This window comes from Cetorhinus maximus, chromosome 21 (assembly GCF_964194155.1).
Source record: "Cetorhinus maximus chromosome 21, sCetMax3.hap1.1, whole genome shotgun sequence".
Classification (NCBI taxonomy): Eukaryota; Metazoa; Chordata; class Chondrichthyes; order Lamniformes; family Cetorhinidae; genus Cetorhinus; species Cetorhinus maximus.
In genome coordinates this window covers 61,124,909-61,151,644 of record NC_135899.1, presented here as the reverse complement: position 1 = coordinate 61,151,644, position 26,736 = coordinate 61,124,909, and the positions used below count along the sequence as shown (strand labels likewise).

Here is a 26,736-nt window from a genome sequence, read left to right as displayed (position 1 = left end):
ACCTTCTGGCCTGCTAACTCAAATACTTGCTGACAAGAAATATTCTTGTTACAGTTTGTTCTTGAAGCAATTTAAACTTGAAACTGCAACATCATTTAAAGCTTGCTTTACCTTTCTGAAGAAAAACATGAGAAGGGGAGGAACGTGTTGGAGAACCATCAAAAATTGACTAAGTTTATGAATAGCTGCTCAGATTTATTTCTGAAAAGTCTACTCGAAGCCTTGCCAAAAGTAGATTTAGTGGACTTCTTAAAGTATTTGTTGGCACTCCCTGGAATTTGATTCAAATTGTTGTCTGTTTGGCTGCCAGTAGTTTGTGTTAGTTTTTTTAAAATAAAAATTTTATGTTGCAAGCTGGCATTTTAGACACAGTTTTTTTGCTTCTGAATTTGAGAGGATTTAAGATATTTCAATGCATGCATTGCTAAATGTTAACATTAGCTGCCCCCATTCTGCTATCTGTCATCACCAGGGCTGTTGCTCCTGCAGTTTATAATTTCCGAACTGGAGAAATCTCACCAATGTTGATCTGCGCAACCTGGTTTGTTACCTGATTAATTGCTTTGGGCAGCTTTATTTCTTATTCCTAATTTCAAAAATTAATTCCTTATTTAGACAATATCAATCTCTAAGCAATTCTGAATGTTAACCTTTTTCGTTCCATTCCTTCTGGTAAATTTCTAATTTGAAACTCCGTCGTTGGCATCATTGTCATGTCTAAACAAATGGCAACTTATCATTGGGAGCAAAGATTTTCTAACTTGGTCTTCAGTTAAATCCTTTGGCTTCTCTTTGTGCAATAGTGCGTGTATAAGTGCAGAATGTGTCTACATATCTATCCTTGGTTCCCTTGATAAACCACCTGAAAACTTGATGCTGTGTTACACCTGTATGTTGACAACACCCAGCTCTCCTTCTCCACTACTTCTTAACCTGTGCACTTCCTCTCTGTTGTCAACCTGCTTGTCAAACATTTCTGTCCTAGATAGGCCGCAGTTTCCTCCAGTTAAGCATTAGGAAGAGCAAAGTCATAGCCTTTGGCCCTTGTTGTAAATGTCATAGCAATGTTCCCTGCAAGCTGAGTGATTGCAAAGCAATCTGGAAGTCCCCACACAAACCGTGCACAAATCAGCCTCTTTTAAGTTGTCAGGCTTGCGTGGACACGCAAAAAACAAGTAAAGTGTCCACGCAATTAAATTACCCGGACTCTCAAAAAAAAAGAAATGGGTGCAAAGTTGCTTCATACACTTGATTCCGACTCTGACTCTGTCCTTGTCCATTGTCCCAGGTTAGAGTTGACTGTTCTCAACTCGGCATCCTATTTGACTGAGCTGAGCTTCCAACCCTCCCAAGATTTTCATTGCAAACTATTTAATTCCACTCTGTAACATCTTCTCACTGCTAGTGCCATTGTTATATTCCTGATAGCCAGTTGGTGAATGAAGAAACCAGAGTCAGTCTTTTCTTGGAATATATTCATTCACAGAGTGAAGCATGACAGGTTGATATCTCCTGACTCCGCTCTCCTCCTTTGTCAATAAGTGTCCCTTTTTTGTACTCAACTAACTATTCAATCAATGTCCTCCACCTATATCTGCTTAACCTCAATTGATACAGCTAACAGCTAATTAAATCAAAATAGTTAGAATTAACATGCCTTTTTGAAACCCTTGTTCGTGCCTTTGTCCCAATTATTCCAACATTTTCATAGCTGTCCTACCAAACTCCACTGTCCATATCCTCAAACTATGCTTCTTGCATCCTAACCTGCGTGGTGTCCCACTTATCCTTCATCCCTGTACTAGCAAACCTACCTTGTCTCATGATCTGCCATTTCCTGCAATTTAGAGTTCACTCATTCATATTCAAATTCCTCATTGATCGCCTTGTCCCTTCCTATCTCTGTAAACTCCTCTAACCACACAACCCTCCAAGAATTCTCTTTTCCTCCAGCTTCTTAGGTATCCCCTATCACCATGTTTGACATCCATGTCTTTAACTGTTAAAAGCACTAAGCCCTTTTTTCCTGTCCCTAAACTTTAATCTCATTCCTATTACAAAGAAATAAAATCCAGTCTTCAATTTAATACCAGCCCATGCAGAGCTGAATAGTTGGAGCAGAATGCTTGAACTATTAAAGATGAAATATAATTGTCTTTCTTTATTGAGATTAAAAGGAATTTCTAAAATGTAATTGATACGTGTTGGATATATAGGAATGATGAAAAGGCATTAATCTCCTTGAGTGGCTGAGGTAATGTCAATTATATAATAAGACTACAACCTTAAAGTAATTGCAGTTAGATCATTTGATGACTTGCGCTGAGATAAGCTTATATTTTGTGCAATGTCCCTTTAAAATCAAAGTGCATTGAGGAGTAGTCTGAAAGAAGGTTAATTGGTTTCCTGATTATGACATCTTAGGTTCCAAGAAATTCCCATGTGACCTGAGATTCCCATAGTAATGAACAGTTAAAAAGCAAAGGGTAAATAGATAGCTAATTGCAGTGGGGTTGGGTCAGCCAGCGTTTTCTGTTTGACAGTTTAGAAAACACTGAAAATTTGTGCAAAGAGGAAACAAGCAATGTTTTCTCTGAATGGAACAGTTTTCAGTTTGACAGTCTTTGAACAGATCCTAGTGCTGAAGCAGGATTCAGAATAGAGCAAAGTCTGTGTTACCATTTATGTTATACTGGCCGAAAAAGCAGGGAGCTGAAGACAGGAAGAGCAAGGGATTCTGGATTGGACAACACCAATTGCTGCTGTTTCAGTGATGCCAGAGCCCATGAGACCATCTACAGGGGTTGGAGAAGGGAGTCTGTGGGGACTCTTGTCATCAGTACTATCATTACCCGAATGAGAGAAAGTTCTTGGACATGCACCTTGTCTCAGATAACCATATCCAGGGACATCAGATGGCAAACCACTGCTGGTGAATGTGATTCGAGGGCTGGATCGATTGGGTGGAAAATGAGAACCTTCATAGTGGAGACTAAGTTGGAAAAACTGAGAGATTGCATGTGGTCCCACAATTGTGTGGAAAGTAATGTGAGTGCTTAAAACTGCGTGAGGCATATCTTTGTTGTAGCAGCTATTGAAAGCAAAATTTACCTTTTTATTTGCAATAGCCTTCGCCTGTTAATTAATTCTTAAGATTAAAGCAAAATACTGCGGATTCTGGAAATCTGAAACAAAAACAGAAAATACTGGAAAAACTCAGCAGGTCTGACAGCATCTGTGGAGAGAGAAAAACAAAGTTAACGCCTCGAGTCTGTATGACCCTTCTTCAGAGCTGGAGAAGGGCTTCAGCTCTGAAGAAGGATCATACAGACTCGCAACGTTAACTTTTGTTTTTCTCTCTCCGCAGATGCTGTCAGACCTGCTGAGTTTTTCCAGCATTTTCTGTTTTTTTTCCTGTTAATTAATGTTTGAATTATGTTGATTTTAGTTGATTTGTTGCAGAAAATGTTTGGAAAAATGAAATCTTGGCCAGTGTTTTATTTTTCTGTGGGAGTTGTGGGGAATCATTTTGTTTTTGAAAAGTTATTGACCTGAAGATCATAATAATCATTAAGTAAATTGAAGCTAACAGTTGGTTTAATTCTGTTTTTTTGCTGGCATTGGCTTTCATAGCAGGTGCAGACCGCCAATGTTCTGTATATCAGTGATACATGGTGACGTCCACACTGAAGGATCAATGATTCTGATGTAATTACTACAAGTTACTTCAGATATATTTCACCAAATTGTATTTGTGTAAAATTGGTACTTAGCAGCATCCTTTTCGGTGCCAGACTTACAGCTGTGGCTCAGTCCATAGCACCCTCGCCTTTGAATCAGAGGGTTGTGGGTTCATGTCCCACTCCCGGAAACCAAGAACTGCGATTGTACTTGAAAGAGTTGCAATCTGTGACTGTTGATAACTCGAAAGAGTTTAAAGCTGTGTGTGCTTTCATTAAATTAAACTCCATTCTCTGAATTAAGGACAGGTGTTTGGGGTTAAGTTTGCTTATGCTGTGTGATGGTAGGTACAATAGAAATTCTCTGTAAAAAGACAATTTGAGAGATTTGCAGAGGTATATAAAATACTGGTGGTAACATGCTGATTTGACACAAATAATATAGGCTGGTTCATGTATTTAAATAATGCAAGGGCAGGTCTTTATCTACTTTTGAAGCAAGTGTTTTCAGATCTTATACAATACTTTGGAAGCTGTGTGGTTAATAGGCTGATTGTCACAGCAGCAAAAGTTCATGTAAAGGCTGTTCAGATACTTCTACGATATAACGTAGCAGCAGTTGATGAATGTTTTCAAAAAAGCTTTTTTAATAGCGTAATGCCAAATTGAGCATCAGTAGGAACAGGGATGTTCCTGTATCATTCTTGTTGCACATTTTCAGCTTACAAAAATAAATACATAGGTTAATGAAACATGTTTTTAAATTTAAAAAAAACCTTATAAACAATATAATTCAACTACAAAATGTATGGTGATGGAAAACATCTTTAATTTTTCTGTGTTCTGCAGAAGGACCCACTTCCTTGCTGAAATACGATTCCACAGTTGGTAGTCATCCTCTAACACTTCAGCCAAGTAGCTGTTATTCAGGGGCAGTGTTTTTTTTATTCATTCATTAATGGGATGTAGTTTTTGCTGGCTGAGCCAGCATTTATTGCCCATCCCTAGTTACCCTTGAGAAGTTGGTGGTGAGCTGCCTTCTTGAACCACTGCAGCCCATGTTAAGCATCAGCAGGCTATCGATCAGTAGAGGACATCATGGGCTCACTTTGATTCTGGCACCTATTAGCAATCACACATATGCACTTCAAGTCAGTCTCCAGTGAGCAATGAAAAGCAGAAACAGTGGCTGATATTTTCCTTTACTAACCCAAAGTGCTGCAGCTAATTGTAGCACTATTATGAGTTAACTCAAATGTGGCACCTTCTCAATCCAGATGCCTCAAGAGAATGTGACTTCTGGGTCACCAGGAAAGCCTATCTTCTAGATCTATGCTGACATCTTGCTATCTTCTGGCAGTTTCATCTCTGCAACAGATGGTATTTGCATAACTCTTGGTTTTTTTTCAAGAAAATTAAATGTTCTCACATTCTAGGGAAATCCATTGCTGCTAATCTGGGGAAGTTGTTTTTAATCTGTTTCTGTTAAATTGTACTCAAAAATAAACGTGTGTTGGTTGCAGGATGTAAAATCCAGCGCACCTCAAATAAACAGTAGAGTTAAATATAGAACAGCTGAAAAAGGGCAATATTTGCACATGGACATCCATTGGCAAACGTGGCTACTGGGTACCAATTCAATTGAAAGGTTGAAATGATGCCATAAGTTGAGAGAGCATGATTGTTGCACTTTATTTTGTCACCTAAATCCCAAAATTAGATTATAAAATTCCAGTCACTGTAGGCATGCCAAATTTTAGTATGCTAGTAGATCTTCTGTTGTTGAACAACAATATAATTTTAAAATATTAAAGTGACCCCCAATATACTCATTCCTTGATTTCTGTCAGTTTTTAAACTACTTCTTCAATTGATTTATAATCTGCAGTTTATTTTTGTAGTCAGTGTAATTAGCTTCATAATCCCTGCTGTTATTTTAAATGTTAGCTTGTACAAAATTGTACCTACCTTTGTATGGAATAATCTGTGCATATTTTCAAATTAAGTATTTACCCCTGAACAGTGTATAATTTAAAGCAATCATTATGTCCCAATTTTTTATTTCAAAGGTGGTGACAATAGTAAGGAATGTGGGCAATGAGCAACACTAGAACATGTACAGTGAAAGGGCCTGAATTCAGGCCAGGAGTGTGGCTGAAAAAATACTGAAAGATTGAATAGTGTTTATAAGTCAGGCAAACAGGCTTGGGGACAGAAGGCTGCTAGGCCTGCATTGAGGCCAGGCGGAAGTTGTGGAGCTTCAGGTTTCTGGGGGCTGTAGCACACTTTCTTTGGCTCAGAATGCCAGGCTTTGGCTGGTGTCAATTGGATCACCATCAGATACAAGGGCAACAGTAGGTTAGACCACGAAGCATTAAAGGAGGGATATTTGTAAATTATGCATTCCATATAAACTAATTAACGATGTATTTATGCAACAGTCTTTCTGCTTTCCTCTTAGGTGAGGACGAGATGGATACGGAGGGTGGTTGGCAACCAGTTCCATCCAGGGAATCTTCTGAGGCACTGGACTTCAGCACAACAAATCGAGCTAAAGCCGAGAGAAGACTTGAACTGTCTGTGACCGTGAATGAAAGCAACTTTGGTCAGAGTGACTCATTTGGGAGGCCAAGTGATGTTTTTAACAATAAAGAGCAAACTTTGTTACATAGAGGACATCGGCTGTTGGATGAAGATGAAAATGACTATATGAGCTCAAGTGAACTAATTGCTGTGCCTTTAGGGGAAGATAATGACAATGAAGTTGATTTTGACCCAGTGGACTGTCTAGGCATTCAGCATACTCAGAGTAACCAAACTACTCTTGGTAATAATTTTGAAGAAGGAAATGGAGTTGAACAGGGCATTTTTAATGAAGCTGAGGAAAAGAGGAGGAAGTCCGAGCTCGATGAGCTAAAATGTAGAAAGCAATCAATTGGAAGCAAACCTGATGAGTATGCATCAGATGGTGCTAACAACTTTGAGAAGGATTTGCTATTAAATGATTGTGACAGGCGCTTTGATTGTGGAGATGAGAATCGGGGTGTTCACCAAACAACTTTGTCTAACGCGAATGAAGATAGTTCGACTTTGCATAAAACGGAACTATTTAATATTGCTGAAAATGGAGATGATATTTCAAGAGCAGGAGGTAGGCCTGCTCTAGGTGAAGATGAAAAAGCTGCAGCATTATCACGTAAAGCAGTTATCCTAAAAGAATCTGTTGGATTTCCAATGAAAAGGTCAGACAAGAAAGATTTTTTGTCAGAGACGAGGCTAGCAATTAAAGATGGTTTGCCAACAGTAGTTGATTCTTTACTGAGAGGGACTGTGGAGGCACAAGCTGAAGTCCTGGATAAGGGAAGAAATGAAAAGAATCGGAAAGTGACTGAGCATGACGATTTATCTGCAGGTTAGTACCAGAAGGAAGAAATGTGCTACTACACATTTGCCAAATGTGTTCCAATAAATAAGCCACACAGGCCCGAATCTTAGGCTTCACCAGAGTCAGTTGGTCTCAGCCAGAAAAAAATTACATTATTGTCCTTTGCTTCTGTTTCAGGAAGGGAAGATCAGCTATAGTTTCCTCTCCTTTTCATTATTCAGTGATTATTGCAAGGGCAAAAAGCTTCAGAAGAGAGTGAAAATTGGAACAAGAGGTCCTTGTTCCATGCAAAATTAAAATTAAACTCCATATTGTAAGGAGTTCTTTAGTGCTTTTATGTTATATAAGGAGACCACTGGCTCTATATCATCTCCCTTTTAATATCATTTGCTTAACTTGGGTTGCACCTAAGAATATGGAGGCTGAGTTTCTCTATCAGTAGAAACATGGAGGACTGGCGCCTTGTGTACGTTTCACCAAAATTAGTTTACTCAATCTGACAGTTTATTTATTGGCCTATATTTTTGTGGTATTAAAATATTGTTTGATCCCCAAGCATTGTGGGGAGGCTGGTGGATCTGTAACTGGTTTCTGGCTGGCGCACAATCAATTCATGTCATTAAGCATATAAGAGTGAAAACGTCCAATTCAGTGCATTTGCATGGGAGTATTGAGCCAAAGTATCAGTTTTAATACTCTTGCCTTTGAGTCATAAAGTTTTGGGCTCAATCTCTGCTCTGAAGACTTGAGCGCATAATCTATGCTAACTCTTTAGTACAGAGGGTACTATAGCTTTGAAGTTGCTCCCTTTTGGATTAGCCGTTAACCTTCTGGTGGATGTAAAATATTTCATGTCATTATTTGAAGAAGGCCCTGGAGAGTTCTCTGTGCCTTGCCAGCGTTTATCCTCAACCAAAATCACTAAAACAGGATCTGGACATTCGTCTCATTGCTGTGTGTGCATTGGCTGCTGTGTTTCTGTACATTATAACAGTGACTTCACTTCGGAAGTACTTCATGTTCTGAAGCACTTGGAGTGATCCTGAAATCATGAAAGATGCTATGTAAATTGCTAGCGCATTTCTTTAATTGCAGAAATTCATTAACCGGTAATTTTCAGATGTTGATGCTGCTAAAGAAATAGTAAGCTATATTTGTTTATATAGGAGGCTTTTTCTAATGGAAACTGAGATTTTGTAAAACAAGTTTTTAACAGTAATCAGGCAGAGGAATTCTGCCTGTGAGAGAAGGCTGTGTCCTTGAAGGCAGAAAGTGACATTGAAGGCCCTTGAACATTGAATGAATGCTACTCTACAGTATAAAGGACCAAGCTTCCAGCAACTCAGCCAAATTTTCATGTGTCTGTCAACTACACTGAGGCTTCACTGTACAAATGAGCAGGAGAATCCAGACTTTTAATCAATCGGAATTGTGGATTTGGAGCCGTGTTTGAGGTGACAGAAGGAAGTAAGACAATGAGTGGAGAGCATGGCATCAAGGTTTTTAGGTCTCTATTTGAGTAGTTCTATCCCAGAACTCCATTTGATTATGTAATTTCAGTCAGCAGTAAAGAAGACCATAGAATCATAGGGATTTATGGTACAGAAGGTGAATGTCTGTGCTGAACAAGAAAGAGTTATCCAGCCTAATCCTACCTTCCAATTCTTGGCCTGTAGCCCTGTAGGTTATGGCACTTCAAGTGCATATCTAAATACTTTCTAAATTCTACAAGGGTTTTGGTCTCAGCCACCCTTTCAGGCAGTGAGTTCCAGACTCTCACCATCCTCTGGGTGAAGGAAATTCTCCACAACACCCATTTAATTCTTCTAATTACTTTAAATCTGTGCTCCCAGGTTATTGATCTCTCTGCTGAGATCCTTCCTATTCACTCTATCTAGGCCCCTCATAATACGTATCAATTAAATTTCCCCTCAGTCTCCTTTTCCAAAGAAAACAACCCCACTCCATCCAATCTGACCTCACATTTAAAATTCTCCATTCTTGGCAACATCCTTGTAAATCCCCTCTAACTTCTCTGATATGATCACCTCTTACCTGTAATGCGGTGATCAGAACTGTATGCAGAACTCTAGCTTTCTTCTAACCATTGTTTTATCTAGCACTGGAATAAGCTCCCTACTTTTATGTTCTGTGCCTCAGCTAATCGTGGAAAGTATCTTGTATGCTTTCTTCATCAGCATATCTACCTGCTCTGCTATCTTAAGGGATCTGTGGATATTTACTCCAAAGCCTATCTGTTCCTCTACACTTATCAGCATTATACATTATCTAGCCTTGCTTGCTTTCCAAAATGCACTATCTTACAATTCTCTGGCTTGAATTGCATTTACTGTTTTTTGTTATCTACCTGGTCAGTCCATTGATATCTTCGTGTGGTCTACAGCTTTCTTCCTCACTATAAACCACACAGCCAATTTTTGAATAATTTGCAAACTTTTTAATCTTGGTAATCAACCCACATTTAAATCTAAATCATTGCTATATATCGTGAATAGTAAGGGATCTAGTACTCTACCCTATGGAACCCCACTGGAAACAGCTTTCCAGTGACAAAAACAACAATTGACCATTAGCTTTTACTTCCTGCCATTGAGCCAATTTTGGATCCAGTTTGCCACTTACCCTCGATCCCATGGGCTTTTACCTCTCTAACCAGTCAGCCATGTGAATCATTGTCAAAAACTTTGCTAAAATCCACGATTACATTAAAATATTTTACCATCATGGACCATCCTTATTATCTCAAAATTCAATCAAATTTGTCTGATACAATTTTCTGAACAAATTCATGCTGATTGATTAATCGTGTCTTTCTAAACAACAATGAATATCATCGCTCATTTTTTTTCCAGTAATTTCCCCACCACCAAGATAAGGCTGACTGTCCTGTCATGACTTGCTCTATCCCTTTCTTCCTTTGTAAACAACAGCATAACGTTAGGGATCCTTGGACACCAGAATGATGATTGGAGCCCTTGCTATTTTCTCCCTTGCTTTCTTTAACAGCCTGGTGTGCGCCTTATCCTAGCCTAGCGATTTATCTACTTTCAAAGATGTTAAGACCCTTAATATTTTGTCTTTCACTATGCTTGTCCTATCCAATATTCCTCCTGCTTAACTAGAATGTCTACATCATCCGCCTATTTAATGAAGAGAGCTGCAAAGTATTCATTAAAAACCATGTGCACGTCTTCCCGTTCTCTCACAGGTAACCTTTTTGGCCTCCACCAGGCCCTATTCTTTCCTTAGTTATCCTCTTGCTCTTGATGTAATTATGTTTGTGGCCATAGGTTCCCACATATAGGACCCAATTTTGACACTCTAAGTGGATGGGTTTTGAATGAGTTAAAACCTTGTCCACAGTTCTCCCAGTCTTAAGATCGTAAGAAATAGGAGCAAAAGTAGGCCAATTGGCCCATCAAGCCTGCTCTGCCATTCAGTAAGATCATGGTGGCCTCAATTCCACTGTTCTACCTGCCCCCCCCCCCCCCCCCCCCCCCCCCCCCCCACCACAATCCTTGACTCCCTTGTGGATCAAATATCTGTCTAATTTAGCCTTGAATATATCCAATGGCCCAGCATGCTCATCACTGTCTTAAATGGGAGATCCCTTATTTTTAAACAGTACCCCCTAGTTCTAGATTGCTCCACAGGAAGAAACATCCTCTCAGTAACTACCCCGGTTAAACCCCTTCAGAGTATTGTATGTTTCAATAAAATCGCGTATCATTCAGTTAAACTCCAGTCAGTTTAGGCCCAATCTGCTCAACCTTTCCTCATAAGACAACCCCTTTATTCCAAGAATCAGCCAAGTAAGCCTTCTCTGAATTGCTTCTAACGCAAGCACATCCCTCCTTAGGTAAGGAGACCGGAACTGTACACAGTACCCCAGGTGTGGTCTCACCAAGGCCCTGTGCAGCTGTAGCAGGACTTCCCTATTTTTATACTCCATTCCTTTTAGAATAAAGGCCAGCGTTTCATTTATCTTTTCAATTACTTGCTCTTCCTGCATGCCAGCTTTTATGATTCATGTACAAGGACATATGGATCCCTCTGTAGCATTCTGCAGTCTCTTGCCATTTAAATAATATTCTGGTTTTCTATATTTCTTGCCAAAATGGGCAACCTCGCATTTTCTCACATTATACTCCATCTGCCAAATTTTTACTCACTCACTTAACCTATCTATATCCCCTTGTAGACTCTTCGTATCCTCCTCACAGCTTGCTTTCCTACCTACCTTTGTATTGTCAGTAAATTTGGCTACAGTACAGTCGATCCCTTTATCCAAGCCACTAATATATGTTGTAAATATTTGAGGACCCAGCACTGATCCCTGTGGCACTCTACTAGTTCGTTTTCCAACCTGAAAATGACCCATTTATCCTCTATCTGTGCTAATATATCACCACCAACACCATTAGCTTTTGTCTTGTGCAGTAACCCTTTATGTGGCACCTTATCGAATGCCTTTTTAAAATCTAAATACACTACATCTACTGGTTCTCCTTTATCCACCCTGCTTGTTTATACTCTTAATAAATTTGTCAAATTAATAAAAAATTGTCAAATGTCAGAATCATATTGATGCTGCCTGATAGTATTATAATTTTCTAAATGTCCTGTTACTGCCTCAATAATGGATTGTAGTGTTTTCCCAGACTTTCTTGCTTTCTGTCTCCCTCCCTTCTTGAATAATGACGTTAGATTTTTTTTTCCCCCCAATCTGGTGGGGCCCTTCCTAGAACCTAGGGAATTTGGAAGATTGCAACCAATGCATTCACTATCTCTGCAGCCACTTCCTTTAAGACCCTAGGATGCAGACCATCAAGTCCAGGGGACTTGTCAGCCATTAATCTCCAGTTAGTTTTTAGTTTTTTTCTCCCTGGTACTTCTTCTCTAGTGATTGTAATTGTTTGAAGTTCTTCCTTCTCTTTTGCACCCTGCTTTTCTACTGTTGAAATTATTTTTGTGTCTTCTACTCTGAAGACAGGTACAAAATATTTGTTCAAAGTCTCTGCTATTATTCCCCCAGTCTCAACCTACAATGTTCATTTGCTCTACACTTTTCTTTTTATATACTTGTAGAAACTTTTACAGCGTGTTTTTATATTTCTTGCTAGTTTTCTCTCACTTCAATGCCTCCCTCTTTATTATTCTTTTAATCAGCCTTTGCTGATTTCTAACATTTTACCAATCTTATGGTCTCCCATTAATCCTTGCATCACTGTACATCTTTTTGTTTAATTTGATACCATCCTTAACTTTATAGTTATCCATGATGGGGCATGCTTTTCATAGAATCTTCCTTTCTCACTGGAATGTATCTTTGTTGAGAGTGTTCTCCTTAAATGTCTGCCACTGCTTCACTACCTTTTAACTAATTTTCCCATTCCATTTTAGTCACTCTGTCTTCATACCCTTGTAATTGCCTTTATTTAAGTTTAATACACTAGCCTCAGACCCAAATTTCTCTCCCTCAAACAGAATGTGAAATTCTCTCATCTTATGATCACTCCTTACCTAGAGGACCCTTTATCATGAGGTCATTAATTAATCCTGTTTGGTTCCAGAACGTATTGTTCTAAGAAATTATCCTGAATACATTCTATGAACTTCCCCTCCAGGCTACCTTTGCCAGTTTGATTTGTCCAATCTGTATGCAGATTAAACTACCACTATTGCAGTACCCTTCTTAGAAACATACATAGAAAATAGGAGCAGGAGTAGGCCATTCGAGCCTGCTCCGCCATTCAGTATGATCATGGCTGATCATCCAACCCAATAGCCTGCTCCTGCTTTCTCCCTATATTACAAGCCCCTATTATTTCTTGTTTTATACTCTGTCCTACAGTATAGTTACTATCAGGGGGTCTGTAGACCACTCCCACCAGTGACTTTCCTTTGCTCCATCCAAGAAGATTCTATATTTTAAACCCTCAAAAAGATCTTGGCTGTGTTTTTGGGCATGGAGACAAGACCGGAATCTGGTAGCTAGTTTCCTAGCTGCCTTTTATTTAAGGAATGTTTTGTGACTCAAAAATATCAAAAGGAGTGGAAGAAAACATAAAAGAAAAAGTAGGTGCTGCTCCAATTTAGTGAAAAGAACTATTAAATATTTGGCAAGCAAAGTAGTGCTGATGCTGGAAATCTTTTTGAGTTGTTTTTGTATTGAATTTAATGGAGCATCTGAGACATGTGTTCTTGGTGTGTGGCTTTTACACAGCCAGTTGCCTACCCCAGGGTAAACCTGTTTGATGCACCAAGACCAGTTGTCACAAAAACCTTATATAATTTGGGTCTTGCTGGCCACTGCCTCGGGGATGTTGCCTGCGTTATTCTGGCTGTTCAACCGAACAGCAGAATCATAGCTGTATTGTTTATGGGATTGGGAGCATTTGGAGGGATGGGGATGAAGTCTGTGAATATTAGTGACTCTCCACGCTCCGCATTCTGAACTTTGCCGCATCCAGTACAGATTGTCCCACCTCCCCACTGGCACTGAACTTGTCAGCTGACAGCAAATTGTCCGAAATCCATTCCTGCTTAAACTCGCGCTGCTATATCACCTATCCAATTTTTGCCTCACTTGGGTGGCCTGTTTTTAGTACGGCTCTCCCTCCTAGTTCGCTGCTCCATTCTCTACTTAACTGTTTTGCTGTATAGCTTGTATCCTAGACTATTCTTGAGCAGTGCCATAGCAAATGCACTGGTTAGCTCCAAAAGTATGTTAGTTGAACTAGGTTAATAGGTTGCCAGTGCATGTAGTTGTCACGTTGACAAAAAATTGCTCTAATTTATGTGGATATATTTATGAGATCCCTTCATTTTTCCAGTCACCAATAGCCATTTTTCTTAATAAGAGCAGCAGTGGTGAGTGAACTGATTTGTTTCACAGAGCCTTACCTTCACCTGCTGTAAACAAATTACTATCCTTTGCTTTGTACATAATTGACAGAAGAATGAATATGCAAAATCCACTAAATGATGGGCTGCATTATTACTTGATGATGTGAGCGTGTTATTTTCTGTGTTCAATCAGTCCAACGTAGATCATTATATTTATACCCAACTTGTTGCTCTAATTCTAATGTATATGTATAATATGAAGTTCTGTATAAACCAAGATAAATTGGAAAGTATACAGTACATTACATGATGGCAGTTGTTTTCCAGAATTTCATGCTTATGATTCTTTACAGTCAGTCTTAAGACACCTCACTGTTGCTGCTGTTTTAGTTTGGATTTTGAGAGGCTGGTGTCCATAAGCCAATTCCTGAAGTCTATATGATAGTTTCCCCCCTCCTTTATCCTGGCAACAAAATCATAGACTGATTTTTTTTCTTGGCATCAAGAGAAGACAGGAAAGCTGAGTATAACATGGACACTCTGGAAACCAATTGGAGACTCCAATCTCTCAGAATATGCACTAAAACAATGGCAGTATAAACATTATGGCATCAGTGAGGTGACAAGTGGAGGTTTGATATTTTGCTACAGGTAAGGAAGGAAGAATGGAGGCAGTTACCTCAAACTGTTCCCATGTTTTGCCTCAGAAACCCCTCCATCGTGTTAAACCATGGGGAATAAACCAATCCTTCTGGTGATATGGTTTGTGCCACTGCAGTGGTTGGGCTGTTTTTGTTTTGTTGCTATTAAAAATTTTAATACTTGATAGACGTTATTCATTAATTGATGCTGCAATTAGTGTTTCAAACATGTGTCAGAGCCACACGCTAATTTCCTGAGTTGGGTTCCTTTAGGAAACAACACCAAGGTATACCTCAGTACATAAGACTATAGGCAGTAGGAGCAGAAGTAGGCCAGGATTTACTCCTAAACAATTCTTAATTTCAGGAGTACATAAACCATGCAAAGGCTCTGTGGTGTTGACTCCCAGCTCTTGTAGGGTAAAATGTATGGCTTTCAACTTGCTTCCCCTTTCTTCTCTGAGTGGACAGCAGTCACCTCGATGCAGTAGGTTTCCCCTAAGATTACACTGGCCAATCCAAGGAAGCAACCTGGGAAAAATCTGAAGTGTTAAGTAAAAAAAAAGTGCTACGCACTGATTTGGTTCCTGTCTGTAGGGATTTAAAAAAATGTAACTTCAGGCATCTTCACTTGATCCTTCTGCAGTGGTGCATAGCAGATGGGTGGGAGAATTGATAGAGGGAGCTGCAAATGTACAGGATTTGGAAATTTGGTGAGGAATATACTAAGTACCACCCTCTTTCCTATGTTCCTGGCTCCTGTGTAAGTTGGAATGTTTAATTTTGGGCACATTAGGTGTCTATAGTGGGTTTTATGGGTTATATATGAAGTCCAAATCAGTGCTCCCATTAATTTTTCTTTAGCTCAACTTGTGGTTACTAAACTTCGGTATTCGGACTCAAGGTTTTTCCATCAATGGGAAACTTGATTACTCATCTACATTGAGTGGTCTGTCCACAGTCTGTGTGTGTGGGTTCACTGTCATTGAATGGTTACTATGAGCAAATGTGTTTTCACTTCTGGCTGAATACAAGGAAACATACAGGAAAATAATCAAAAGGACGTATAGTAATATAATTAGTATAGAGGGAGTTGTGCAGGCGACGTCGAACAATTTTACCAAGTCCTAAAATTTTCTAAGAATTTAACTTAAAGGGAAGTGATTGTGCATCTCAGTCAAGATGACTATTAAATAGCAATAGTTAATTGTGGGGAGTGGGAAGGTGGCCGGAGGCAGATATAACCCTGAAATTTAGCAGTAGTTGAAAACTTGAATTTCTTTTAGTTTCTATTGTGGCATTAGATAAGTGTGAATCCTTGTAAATAACTTATTAAAATCATTTTTATAATTCTTAGATGAGACACAAGACATTGATGCTATTGAATCAGAAGCAACTATTACAGCAGTAACAGCATCTCCTGTGGTAAGAAACAGCATTTAACCAATATTGACTGAATACATATAGTACTTCATTTTGTGTTAAAAGCTGAAGCCCCATATACGCTATAATTTAACATGCTGTCTCTCCCCGTCGCTTTCTCTCCTTCACATGTCAGCCATGGCTCAATTCATAGCACATTTGCCTCTTGAGTTGGAAGGTTGTGGGTTCAAGTCCCATTCGAGGACCTTAGCACAAAAATCAAGCTTGACGTTCTGAGCGGTAGCTGGTGCATCTATAGATGGTGGCTTTGATTCAACAGGAAGGCGAAATCAATGCTGTGGAACATGGTGCAGGAAAATCTGCAATCACATTCTAGGGAAGATGCTTTTAAAATCATTATGGATTAAATAAATTAATTTCTATAGGAGTTCTCTTGGTTGCTATTGTTTCTCCCACACTTTCTGTAGCTCTTCTCATGAAGTTAAGGCAGATGAGCAGAAAACCCCATGGAAATTTGCTCCCCTCCCCACTATCTATAGGTCCTGACTTCAAGAGATGTTCATCTATAAAGATGGTACTCTGACATGGGCAGCCCTCTGGTTACCAGCTAGAATATTGGGGTGATCAGAATACTCATGTTGACTTCAGGTTGCAAGCTTCTTGACTTCAGCTGTCAAGAGTTAAGAAGATACTGGGAATGAATGTGAAAACAAATTCCAGGAGTAGAAGTTTTAATTCTCCCATTTTGGAAATAAATACTCGATTGATATCAAAAGCTGTTTGATATATGTTTAGGACCAAGTATGTAAATGACCATTTTGTTTCATTTTGTGCTTCATACAGCTGCTAATGTTAGCTAAGGTGCTGCAGTTCAGTAAATGTAATAGATGGTGCATCAGAGGTGCCATCTTTCAGATGAGACGATAAACTGAGGCCACGTCTGGCCCCTCGGGTGGCTGCAGAAACCACTGATGGCACTTTTTTGAAGAAGAGCAGAGGACGTATCTCTGGTGTTCTGGCCAGTACTTATCCATCAATGACCATCACAAAAACAGATTATCTGGTCATTATCACATTGCTGTTTGTGGGACTTTGCTGTGCACAAGTTGGCTGCTGCCTTTCCTACATTACAACAGTGACTATACTTCAAAAGTACTTTAGGTTGGTTGTGAAAAGGCGCTTTTTAATTCAAGGGTTTTCATTGGTTGTGCCAACCAGTGTAAGTTAGCTGTATTAACCAATTTGTGCTGTGAAAGAAGGAATAATTTTTCAGCCAAAAAAGAATACTGAAAAATTAAATTCAAATGTCACAAGATTGCCTGTATTTCGTGCTACTCACCAATCTTTTAAACAACCAAGCAGCCTCATGAGCTGGCACTCCTACTTGATTTTAGTTTAATTTTTAGGCATATTTTTAATATTCCTCCACTGGACTTTAAAGGATTTGATATTTTTGTGGCAAAAGATTTCAGAACACTGTTTAAAACTCTGCATTACGCAGACTGCCAGTCTGATGTGCAGATTGCTTTCCCAAGGAGCGATTGGTACCATTTCATAGAAGTCCACAACCAGAACTTTAAAAGAGTATCTAAAACTTAATTTCAGATTTAGCTAGATTACTCTCAAAGCTACCTGATTGCCTGTCAGCTATAATGATCATTTTGTTATTGAGATCATTGTAAGCAAATTCCACTGAAGTCTGTTTTAATTTGTAAACTTCACCAGTGCAGTGAGACTAACAAATCCATTTTAAATGTAGATAATATGCTGATTATGGCATGTTGGTTATGTTTGTACAGCAATGGAAGTAATGATCCCATACTGACAGATTTAAATGGATAATGAGCTTCGTTGCTTATGGATACCTAAATTTAATTATATTGAGCTTTAAAACTGACTCAAATGCTATTTTACTTAAAACCTCCTTAATTCAATCATTATTGACGTTTTGCTACTGATATATAAAGCATGTAATGGGAATGTAATGTCCCATTAATTCATACAATTTTAGATATATTACTTACAAACCTCACAAAGGAGGATATTTGGTTAATTTTGTTAACCTGATAAGAATTCTTCAACACATAGGCCATAACTGGTCATAAAAGGGAAATTTCTACCTAATGGGGTTCATGCTGGCATTTTCTGCTCTAAAGGTGAAAGCATAAAAACAAAGTTGGCCAAAATTGCTAAACAAATCTGACTTTCAATTTTCAGGCTGTGAATCAAGTGTTTGAGCCCAGAAAGGCTGGTGAGTTAGAAGTTCAACATGTTTTAAAGAATCTTCATAGAAAAGTTTTTTTTTCTCTAGGAAAAGAGCTTAAATTCACACCGGCATACTGAAGCTCTTAAAAGCACTTGCAACTCCAGTTTTATGCAAGGTATGAAAATAAAAGATGAACCTTTGGATGAAGGATATGAGAAAGCCTTTGAACCACAAGAAGGTGCAAGAATTAAGGATGAGCCTGATTCTTTACAGGTATAGTAAGTTTGTTTTTATCACATAAAATGTTAAAACTTCAAATGAAACAAAGAATGAGTATAATGTGATAAAATATTGTATAAATGTAAATCTTGCTTTTCCATTTAAATACGAGTTAATTAAGCCTTCACCTGATTGGTTTGTATAGTGTGGTATTGTGACAGGTGGAGTTTTTAATCCACTGGGAAATCTAGGTGATTCAATTTTTTTAAAAAAAGTGTTTCATTATCATTCTCTGTCCCTGCTATGATTCTCCAATGGCAGGACTGCCATGTATACAATCGTCGATTAAAATAAAGACATGCATTTATCTAGCACAATATAATGTCTTTCAGAAATATCTGAAATTTACATCTCATACAGTGATGTACTTTGAAGTGCAGGTGTGACCGATATTTTGCTTACCGAATGGTCATACATACACCAATGAGAAGAAATAAGCGGCTAATCCGCTTTGGAAGACAAAATGTATTGGCCAGGACATGGGTAAAACTTTTTAAAATAGTGCCCTTGGAATCGCCAAGATTTACCTGAACACACAGGCAGGGCATTAATTTACCATTCACTGAAAGTGCTGGAAACAATTAACAGGTCAGGCATTATAACAGGTCAGGTGGAGAGAGAAACAGCCAATGTTTCAGCTCTGATGAAAGGTCATCATTGGCCCTGTTTCTCTCTCCACAGTTGCTGCCTGGCCTGCTGAGTGTTTCCACCATTTACTGTTTTTGTTTCGGATTTCCAGCATCCGCAGCTTTCTGCTTTCCATTAATATAACATATTTTTTGACGGATGACACCTCAGTACTGCACAGATTACGCACTCAAGACCCAGGTTATATCCAGAGACCAGAATGTTGTCAACTCAACCTAATTCTTAAATATTTTTTGCTCATTTGTGGCAGAGCACGTTGGTGAATGAAAGTAACTCCGAAAAAGCTATTACATTTTATGCTCATCATTTTGCAATAATTTAAGAAGTGCAAGCATCAGCAAAGTGCAAGGCTGATAGTTTTCGTTTATGCAAGTGTAAAAGCAAAAGTATATATTTTTTAATTTCAGGGATATGGCCATCATTCCAAGTCTCAGGAATCTGATATCCGAATCAGTGCAGTGTTCTCAGTGAGTGGCAGTCCTCTAGGTAAGCATTGTACAATAATGTTGCATAATTGGAGACCGATGACTTTCTCTGGTGGGAGATTTCTTAAAAGTGTGGCAAAAAAAGCTCCGTGTTAACAGAACATAATTTTTAAAAATGCATTGTGCAGTCCAACACCATTAATCTAAATGATGCTATATTGCACAGGGCAGTAATCTGAACAGAGGTGAAAAATCTAGAAGGAGCTCTTGTTGGCAATTCCTAGGAACTATTTGACACAAACAGCCAGTCTTCCAAGCACTCCTGTTCTATTCCAAACTTAAAAATTCTGCATAAAACATCAACCTTGGGAACTAAGCCAGGATTGAAGAGTAGGAAGGGAGAGTTTGTTTTTAAATATCACAAGGCTGAAGAATTGGAGCACATATCCATCAGTTGCACTCCTCCAGTGCTATGCTGCTGTACATAAATAGTACTTTGCCCCCAGATTTAAAATTCAAATGGTTAGTCACATCACTGTGTTTTCATTAAAGCCATCAGTATTCTGTGCATCAAATTGTGAATGATGAATTGCTCATTTAAACTGCCTTAATTCAAAGCAGGTTAGGATTAGTGGACATGTACTTTTACTGGAATGTATGAGAGGCACGTAAAGGATTCTGTACCATTGCAAGCATCTTCCATTTAAAATGCCTGGACTTGCTGTTGACTGTTTATAGTGACCTTTTGCTTGTAGTGATCAATGCAGTTCGGTTGCACTGGTCAGTTTGGTAGCAATTTCATTTGATTGAAAGTTGCCTCAGTTGTAGCGTTGCTAATCTTGAGTTAGCTTTACTGTTGAAACATTGTTGCTCATCATTGACTAGCCTTTTAAACATCTGGATGTAAACTATTCTTCAGCTGCTCAACTTCTCAAATGCATGGTTCAGAAGATAGTCCTATAAAAGAATGTATTAATGCTTGTGGTTTATACCATTTATTGTTCTTGTTTTAGCTTAGCATTCTGACATAATCCTGCACAGCTGTTAAAAGGACTGGTAAAAACTGATCAGTGCTCCATTTACAGAGCCAAATTTGGGATAAGAGCAATGAATGAAACAAAATAAAAGCACTAACGTTCTGAGCAGTACATCAAAGCGGAAAGACTGAGAAGTTTACAGCTCAAATTAATGACTTTAACTGGATTGTGCTGTAAAAACAGAAAATGCTGGAAATACTCAGCAGGCCTGGCAGCCTCTGTGGAGAGAGAAACTGAGTTAACTTGTCAACCTTTTCTCTGCTCCCATTTTCTTTTTTTTTTCTTTACTGGTTTTGGTTTACTCTATTGCTTCTCTCCTTTCCTTTATTTTGCTTTCAGATGGCAGCTGTTCATGATTCTGCCATTCGAATCCCCTCTCGAGATATCTTTTGTTTCTTTCCCATGAACATTCCCTTTGGCCTGGCACCATGAACTGTTTTGGCATTTAAAGCTCCTGCCTTCCACCCTATCACAGACCTCCCCTTTTTGTTCTTGTTCCCACCTTCCTCCTTTCACTCAAAATCTATAACATCTCTAATTCCTTGCAGTTCTGATGAAAGGTCGTTGATTTGAAATATTAACTTACTTTCTCTCTCCACAGATGTTGCCAGATCTGCGGAGTATTTCTAGTATTTTCTGTTTCAGATTTCCAGCATCCACAGTACTTTGGATATAACAGAATCCAAAAGCAGTTATTCCCAATAAAACTCCAGCAGTGAATTTTTTATGCGCTTCCACTGCAGATTATATTCTTGCAGGTTGCTATTTAATTATAAAACCAGAAAAAAGGTCAATAAAACAAACATTCTGAAATCAGCTCCTCTTGTGAAAGGAAAAATTGGTAACGTTTTGTTTATAATTTCTTTGCATTTAAGTTTCCATATGCGTTGCCTGGTTGCTATGATAGGCTTGAAGCTCATTTTTAATCATTAGCTAAGAGTTGGGCTGACAGTAGAATTGGATTTCACTTCCTTTCACTCATGTCCATGCTCATTCGAGCTCTCTGGTCGGTGCTTCACTTGCTGTTGTCATTTCCCTGATGCTTGACCAAGATTCTAAATGCACAAATACGGAAGGTATTTTTACATTTAGAGGTACACAATTGATGGCATGTACGCGGTTCTCCTGGTACTTTTATTTCATTTCTAAACTGTTAGGAAATAGAGAAAGTTTAAGTAAGTTATATTTATATTTGTAGGTGGTATGAATGAGTTTTAGCTTTAAAGTTTAAGTTTGATTTGTATTTCTGTATCTGTGTTTAAAAAAAGGTCAAATTGAGTTTTAGTTTCACTTTAAAAGATGTCTGCATTTCTAATGAGAGTTTTACGACTGTTGCAGGGAAGTTAAACAAATAAGAGTAGAGAAACTGGATTGTTGCCTAGCCACGGGGGTCCAGAGAGGTAGGCCCCTCCCATATACAATACAGAAGAAACCAGAAACAGCAGTTTGATTTGGAAGCTGTTTGAGTTCAGTTAGTTTTGAAAGTAGCTGCCAGGAGAGACTGGAGCAAAGGGGACAAATAGCCAGTCCCAAGCCAAAGAAAAGGCCCCAAAATCCAGGGGAGTGGAACAGGAGAAAGTCCCAAGCAGACCTTTTAGTCAAAGGGAAGAACAGGAACATGGAAAGGATCCTGTTAAGTGAAGTTAAGAGTGAGGGGCAGAGGCAAAGGCTCAGATTTAGAGACAAAGGTACAGAAAGCAGATTTAAAGTGAGAACAGCATGCAAGAGGTCAGAAAGTCCAAAGAGACAACTGAAGGCCTGCAACTCTTCGTTATGGGCATGTGAAGCAGTGGTACTGTTGACGGCTGAGTCAGTGAGTGAGTGTGTATGGAAGACAACTTGAATGCATGTTGTGACCCGGGGAGAAGAACATCGGGAGGAGAATTTGAAATCCTTGCGGAAAGCGTCGGAGAGAAAGCGTCTGGGGGGAGTTGAGTGACTCAAAGCACCTGTATGGGGTGGCATCTATCACTTGATTTCAGAGTGTGGTGTGTCTGACTACCGGTTGCCAATTGGTTTACAAGGACTGTGCTTACTGTGAACATTAGAGTATAAGATAGCTTTTGTAACTTGTCTTATCCTTACAAATCTGTATATATCTGTAAAGACATAGTTGTGGGTGAAGGAGCATTGTAATATAGTTCATCTTGTTTAATAAATGTTTTATGCTTTTGTTATAAGTTCATCAGCTGACTCCAGTGACTCTGTTCAGTAGCCCCTCTCTATGGATCTAAACAAACAAATAAACATTAGGATCTATCAAGCTGGGTTCCACCTTGGGATCAGGCTTGTCCAGGGGTAACCTCAGCTGGGGATCACAACAATATACAAACAACTCAAGTCTATCCTTTTTGGGGTATGGGGGTTGGTGGTGATGGTACACAGAGATCGCTATCCTGACTAAGTGAAACAACATAAAGAGTTGCAGACTCAAACATGCGTCTCCCGACTTGGATGTTATAATCAGTTGGGGCCGCTCTAGCCTGCTGACTCAAAATTATTTTATGAAATATAGCTATTTTTAGCTCCCCTATACATTAGAACAAAAAGGATTTCATAACATCAGTTTACTGCAGGTGCTGTTGAATATATTGGAAACGAAATGCTTTGTGAATAAATCAGAGCATTACTATGGAGGTAATTGCTTAATGTGGTGTGTTAGCAGACATTGAGATTTATAATTGATGTTATTAAACCTAAGTTTTGAGTGTGCTGCTGTGAAGAACTTTTTCCATTAATACTTAGTTCTACACTAATGTCCCCTTTAAAATGAATATTTGCATTAATGGAGGTAATTGTATTTATGAAGAAATATCTTCGAAATATTTAGCAGCCTTTTTCCTTGCTGATTTCCGTCTCCTAACTAGAACGTGGTTCCATAGGCATTGGTTGGCCTGCAGATTTTTGCAGTGTGGTTCAGCAGGATTTTAGGCTATGGGGTCATCAAAACTGGGTCAAATCCATTTTTTACTGATTAATGTTGGATACAGATGTGCAATTCCAACAGGGGTCACTAGATGGTGATAGGGTGTTTTTCTTACTGAACTGAAGGTTGCTGAGGCTAATTATAGAATTCGTACCAGTGCTCCTGGCTGACATCAAACCCAAGCCCTCCTTGCTGATTTACTGTGTAAATCTGCTGAATCATAAGTGCTTTCTGGAAGTCTTTTAGAGCTTCCTACTGATTTTTTTCAAATACTAGTTTATGTAAAAGCCTTACAATGTATATAAACATGAAATTTTAAACTAGAGACACACTAAAGGCAACATTTTGATGCGAATCATGGCGCTTTTGTGAGGTGGCTTCTGCAGCACTTGTTCTACTCTAGAGCGATTGACCTGGTGCAGTTATTTTGACGTTATTGTTCACAGCTATTTAGCTGGTGGCAGTATAGAACCATAGAAAAGTTACAGCACAAAGAGGCCATTCAGCCCATCGTGTCTGCGCCAGCTGAAAATAAAAAATAAAAAACTAGTTGCCCATTCTAATCCCACCTTTTAGCACCCAGTCTGTAGCCTTGCAGGTTGCAGCACTTTAGTTGTAGATCCAGGTACCTTTTAAATGAGTTGAGGGTTTCTGCCTCCACACCAAACCAGGCAGTCAATTCCAAACACCCACCACCCTCTGGGTGAAGAAGTTTTTCTTCATGTCTCCTCTAATCCTCAAATCACCTTAAATCTGTGCCCCCTGGTAAATGACCTCTCCGCTAGGGGAAACAGGGCATCCCTGCCTACTCTATCTAGGTCCCTCATAATCTTGTACACCTCAATCAGGCCACCCCTCAGCCTCCTCAGTTCCAAGGAAAACAACCCCAGCTTATCCAATCTCTCCTCATAGCTGCAATTTTCAAGCCCTGGCAACATCCTTGTAAATTTCCTCTGTACTCTCTCCAGAGCAATTATGTCCTTCCTGTAATGTGACCAGAACTGTACACAAAATTCCAGCTGTGGCCTAACCTGCGTTTTTACAGTTCCATCATTACATCCCAGCTTTTGTATTCTATACTTCATCCAATAAAGGAAAGCATTCCACATGCTTTCTGTACCACCTTATCCACCTGTCCTGCCACCTTCAGGGACCTGTGGACATACACTCCAAGGTCTCTCACTTCCTCTACCCCTCCCAATATCTTTCCCAGTAGCTGCAAAGATCAGCAAATGCTTTTCTGGCATGTATGACAAAGGTGCAGGTGTTTATACCACTCCTACCAGGGGCAAAAAAACATGACTGTCCTACATGGAGCAACATTAGTGGAGGCTGCACTTCATGTGTGGAGCAAGGGGAGAAAAGTTGAAAAGGAAGTATTTATATATTTTACAAAAAGAAAGGAACACAAAAAAGGCACAAGCACATTGCAATTCTAAGTTTGTTCCAGCGTATTTGCCTTATTTTCAGACTTTGTCATATTGTATTGCAGTATCACAGTTGGTGCAGCAAAATACACCAAATACACTCAGCTCAACAAAGTCACCTGCAGGTGGCAGTGGGCAGCCAGCTTCAACTCCTATGAGTGTACGAGTCACTTGTTCAGGATGTAAGAAGATTCTAAAGAAGGGACAAACTGCCTATCAGAGGAAAGGTTCAACCCAACTCTTCTGTTCCACGCTCTGCCTTACTGGACTCTCAGCAGCTACTCCAAGACCTCTTCCTCCTCCGAAAAAATCCTGCTATCTCTGCAACAAGTATGACCTACCTTTAATTTAATAGTATTTGTTTTAACTGTCAACTCTGAGGTGAACATGAGAGGTATTCCCTTACAGTTTATGTATCTAACAATGGTTAGCCTGGGAAAATGAGAAGCTATGCTTTCTACTTGGGTTAGTAGCTGTACTGACGTTGGTAGGTACACCAATCCCATCTGGTAAAACACAGCCAACCAGTGGAAATAACAGTTGTTTTGTATGGATGACATCCCAGAGCAGATTCAAAGTGCCCATCTTTGTTCGATTACATGTGAGCTGCTCAATTAGATTACTGGCTTCTAATTATACTGAAGTACCTCTATATATTTTAACTTGTCATCTTGTTTTGGAAATAAGGTCATATTAAACTAAGTAGCTACACTAATCAACTAACTTTGTACATGAGACCAATAAGCAAGGTGTAAAATTATTGGAAGTAGTCTGTTCACAACACCATTAAGTTTTGGGTCCATAACAAGTTACTCTTTAACTTTTAAAGAGGAAGTATGTTAATTTCTTAGGCATTTTTACAGTTAAAAATTGTTTACGAGCAAAGACTTTATTGTTCTTCACTTGCATTCTAAGGTTGTCTTTAGCACTGCCACATTTACATAATGTGCATTTGTAGTTCACCACTTGTACTCAGTTCAGTTATTCAATATTTCGGTATTTTCACCATCCAAGAGCCACTTGTGGCAGATCAACAGAAATAGAGTTGAATTGTTATCAACTGTTGACCGTCTGATTCCTCATTGGTTGACCAGTCAATCAGTCAAAATAATAAGAGAGGACATCTCAAAGGTGCTTCAAGTTAACATTTTTTTCTGGTTACTTGCTTACCAATCTTGAGAGTGTCTTGCCATAAGCCACAATGAATATTAACCTGTTTGTGGCTGGCTGATCGAGAAGTTTCATTGACATTCAGAGAAAATAGGGAAAGGCTTCATTTTTATTATTTATTCACGAGAAGTGAGCTTTGCTGAGTTGTAAGAAGAAAAATGACATGTTTTAATGCAAAATATTACCCTTTGTTTATATGTGGTTCATGTGCCCTTGAGCCCAAAATGAAAACTGGAAATATTCCAGTGGAAGGAAAGGTATAATTTGACTCGAACCCATATTGTTTTTTGTTTTTATGGTCAATGAATAATTAGTGTAATTAAATTCATGTGTCTGCATTATAAGCTCATCTTTAAGTTTTCTGTTTCATTCAGTGTAGGCTCTTGTTTGAACAGTTGTTTGGTTGTTTTCATGATAGAATCAATCAGACAGTAGCAGAAAGATTGTTAGCCATGGCTTCATTGGTCGCACTTGTATTTAGGAGTCAGAGACTGGAGCAGAAAATCGAGTCTAACACTCCAATGTCACACTAAGAGATGCTGCACTTTGGAGATGCCATCACTTGGATTAGACATTAAACCAAGGCTTCACCAGCAATCTCAGGTGGATGTAAAAGATCCCATGGCATTATTTTGAAGAACAGCGGAGTTCTTCCCTCT

The 26,736-nt window shown here is 39.0% G+C and overlaps 1 protein-coding gene across 7 annotated transcripts in view; it reads left to right on the top strand.

Moving 5' to 3' along the window:
* The window catches only part of zmym4.1 (zinc finger MYM-type containing 4, tandem duplicate 1), a 105,121-nt gene that overhangs the window by 17,874 nt on the left and 60,511 nt on the right, over positions 1-26,736 (top strand). For 6 of the 7 annotated variants that reach the window (XM_078566983.1, XM_078566986.1, XM_078566984.1 and 3 more), the window contains 5 exons: positions 6,142-7,092; positions 15,934-16,001; positions 18,271-18,438; positions 19,500-19,578; positions 24,973-25,237. In XM_078566983.1, the coding sequence (XP_078423109.1) occupies positions 6,142-7,092; positions 15,934-16,001; positions 18,271-18,438; positions 19,500-19,578; positions 24,973-25,237 (1,531 nt within the window). Of the gene's footprint in view, positions 1-5,035; positions 5,061-6,141; positions 7,093-15,933; positions 16,002-18,270; positions 18,439-19,499; positions 19,579-24,972; positions 25,238-26,736 lie in introns of those variants that run through there. The other variant, XM_078566988.1, reaches the window with a different exon arrangement.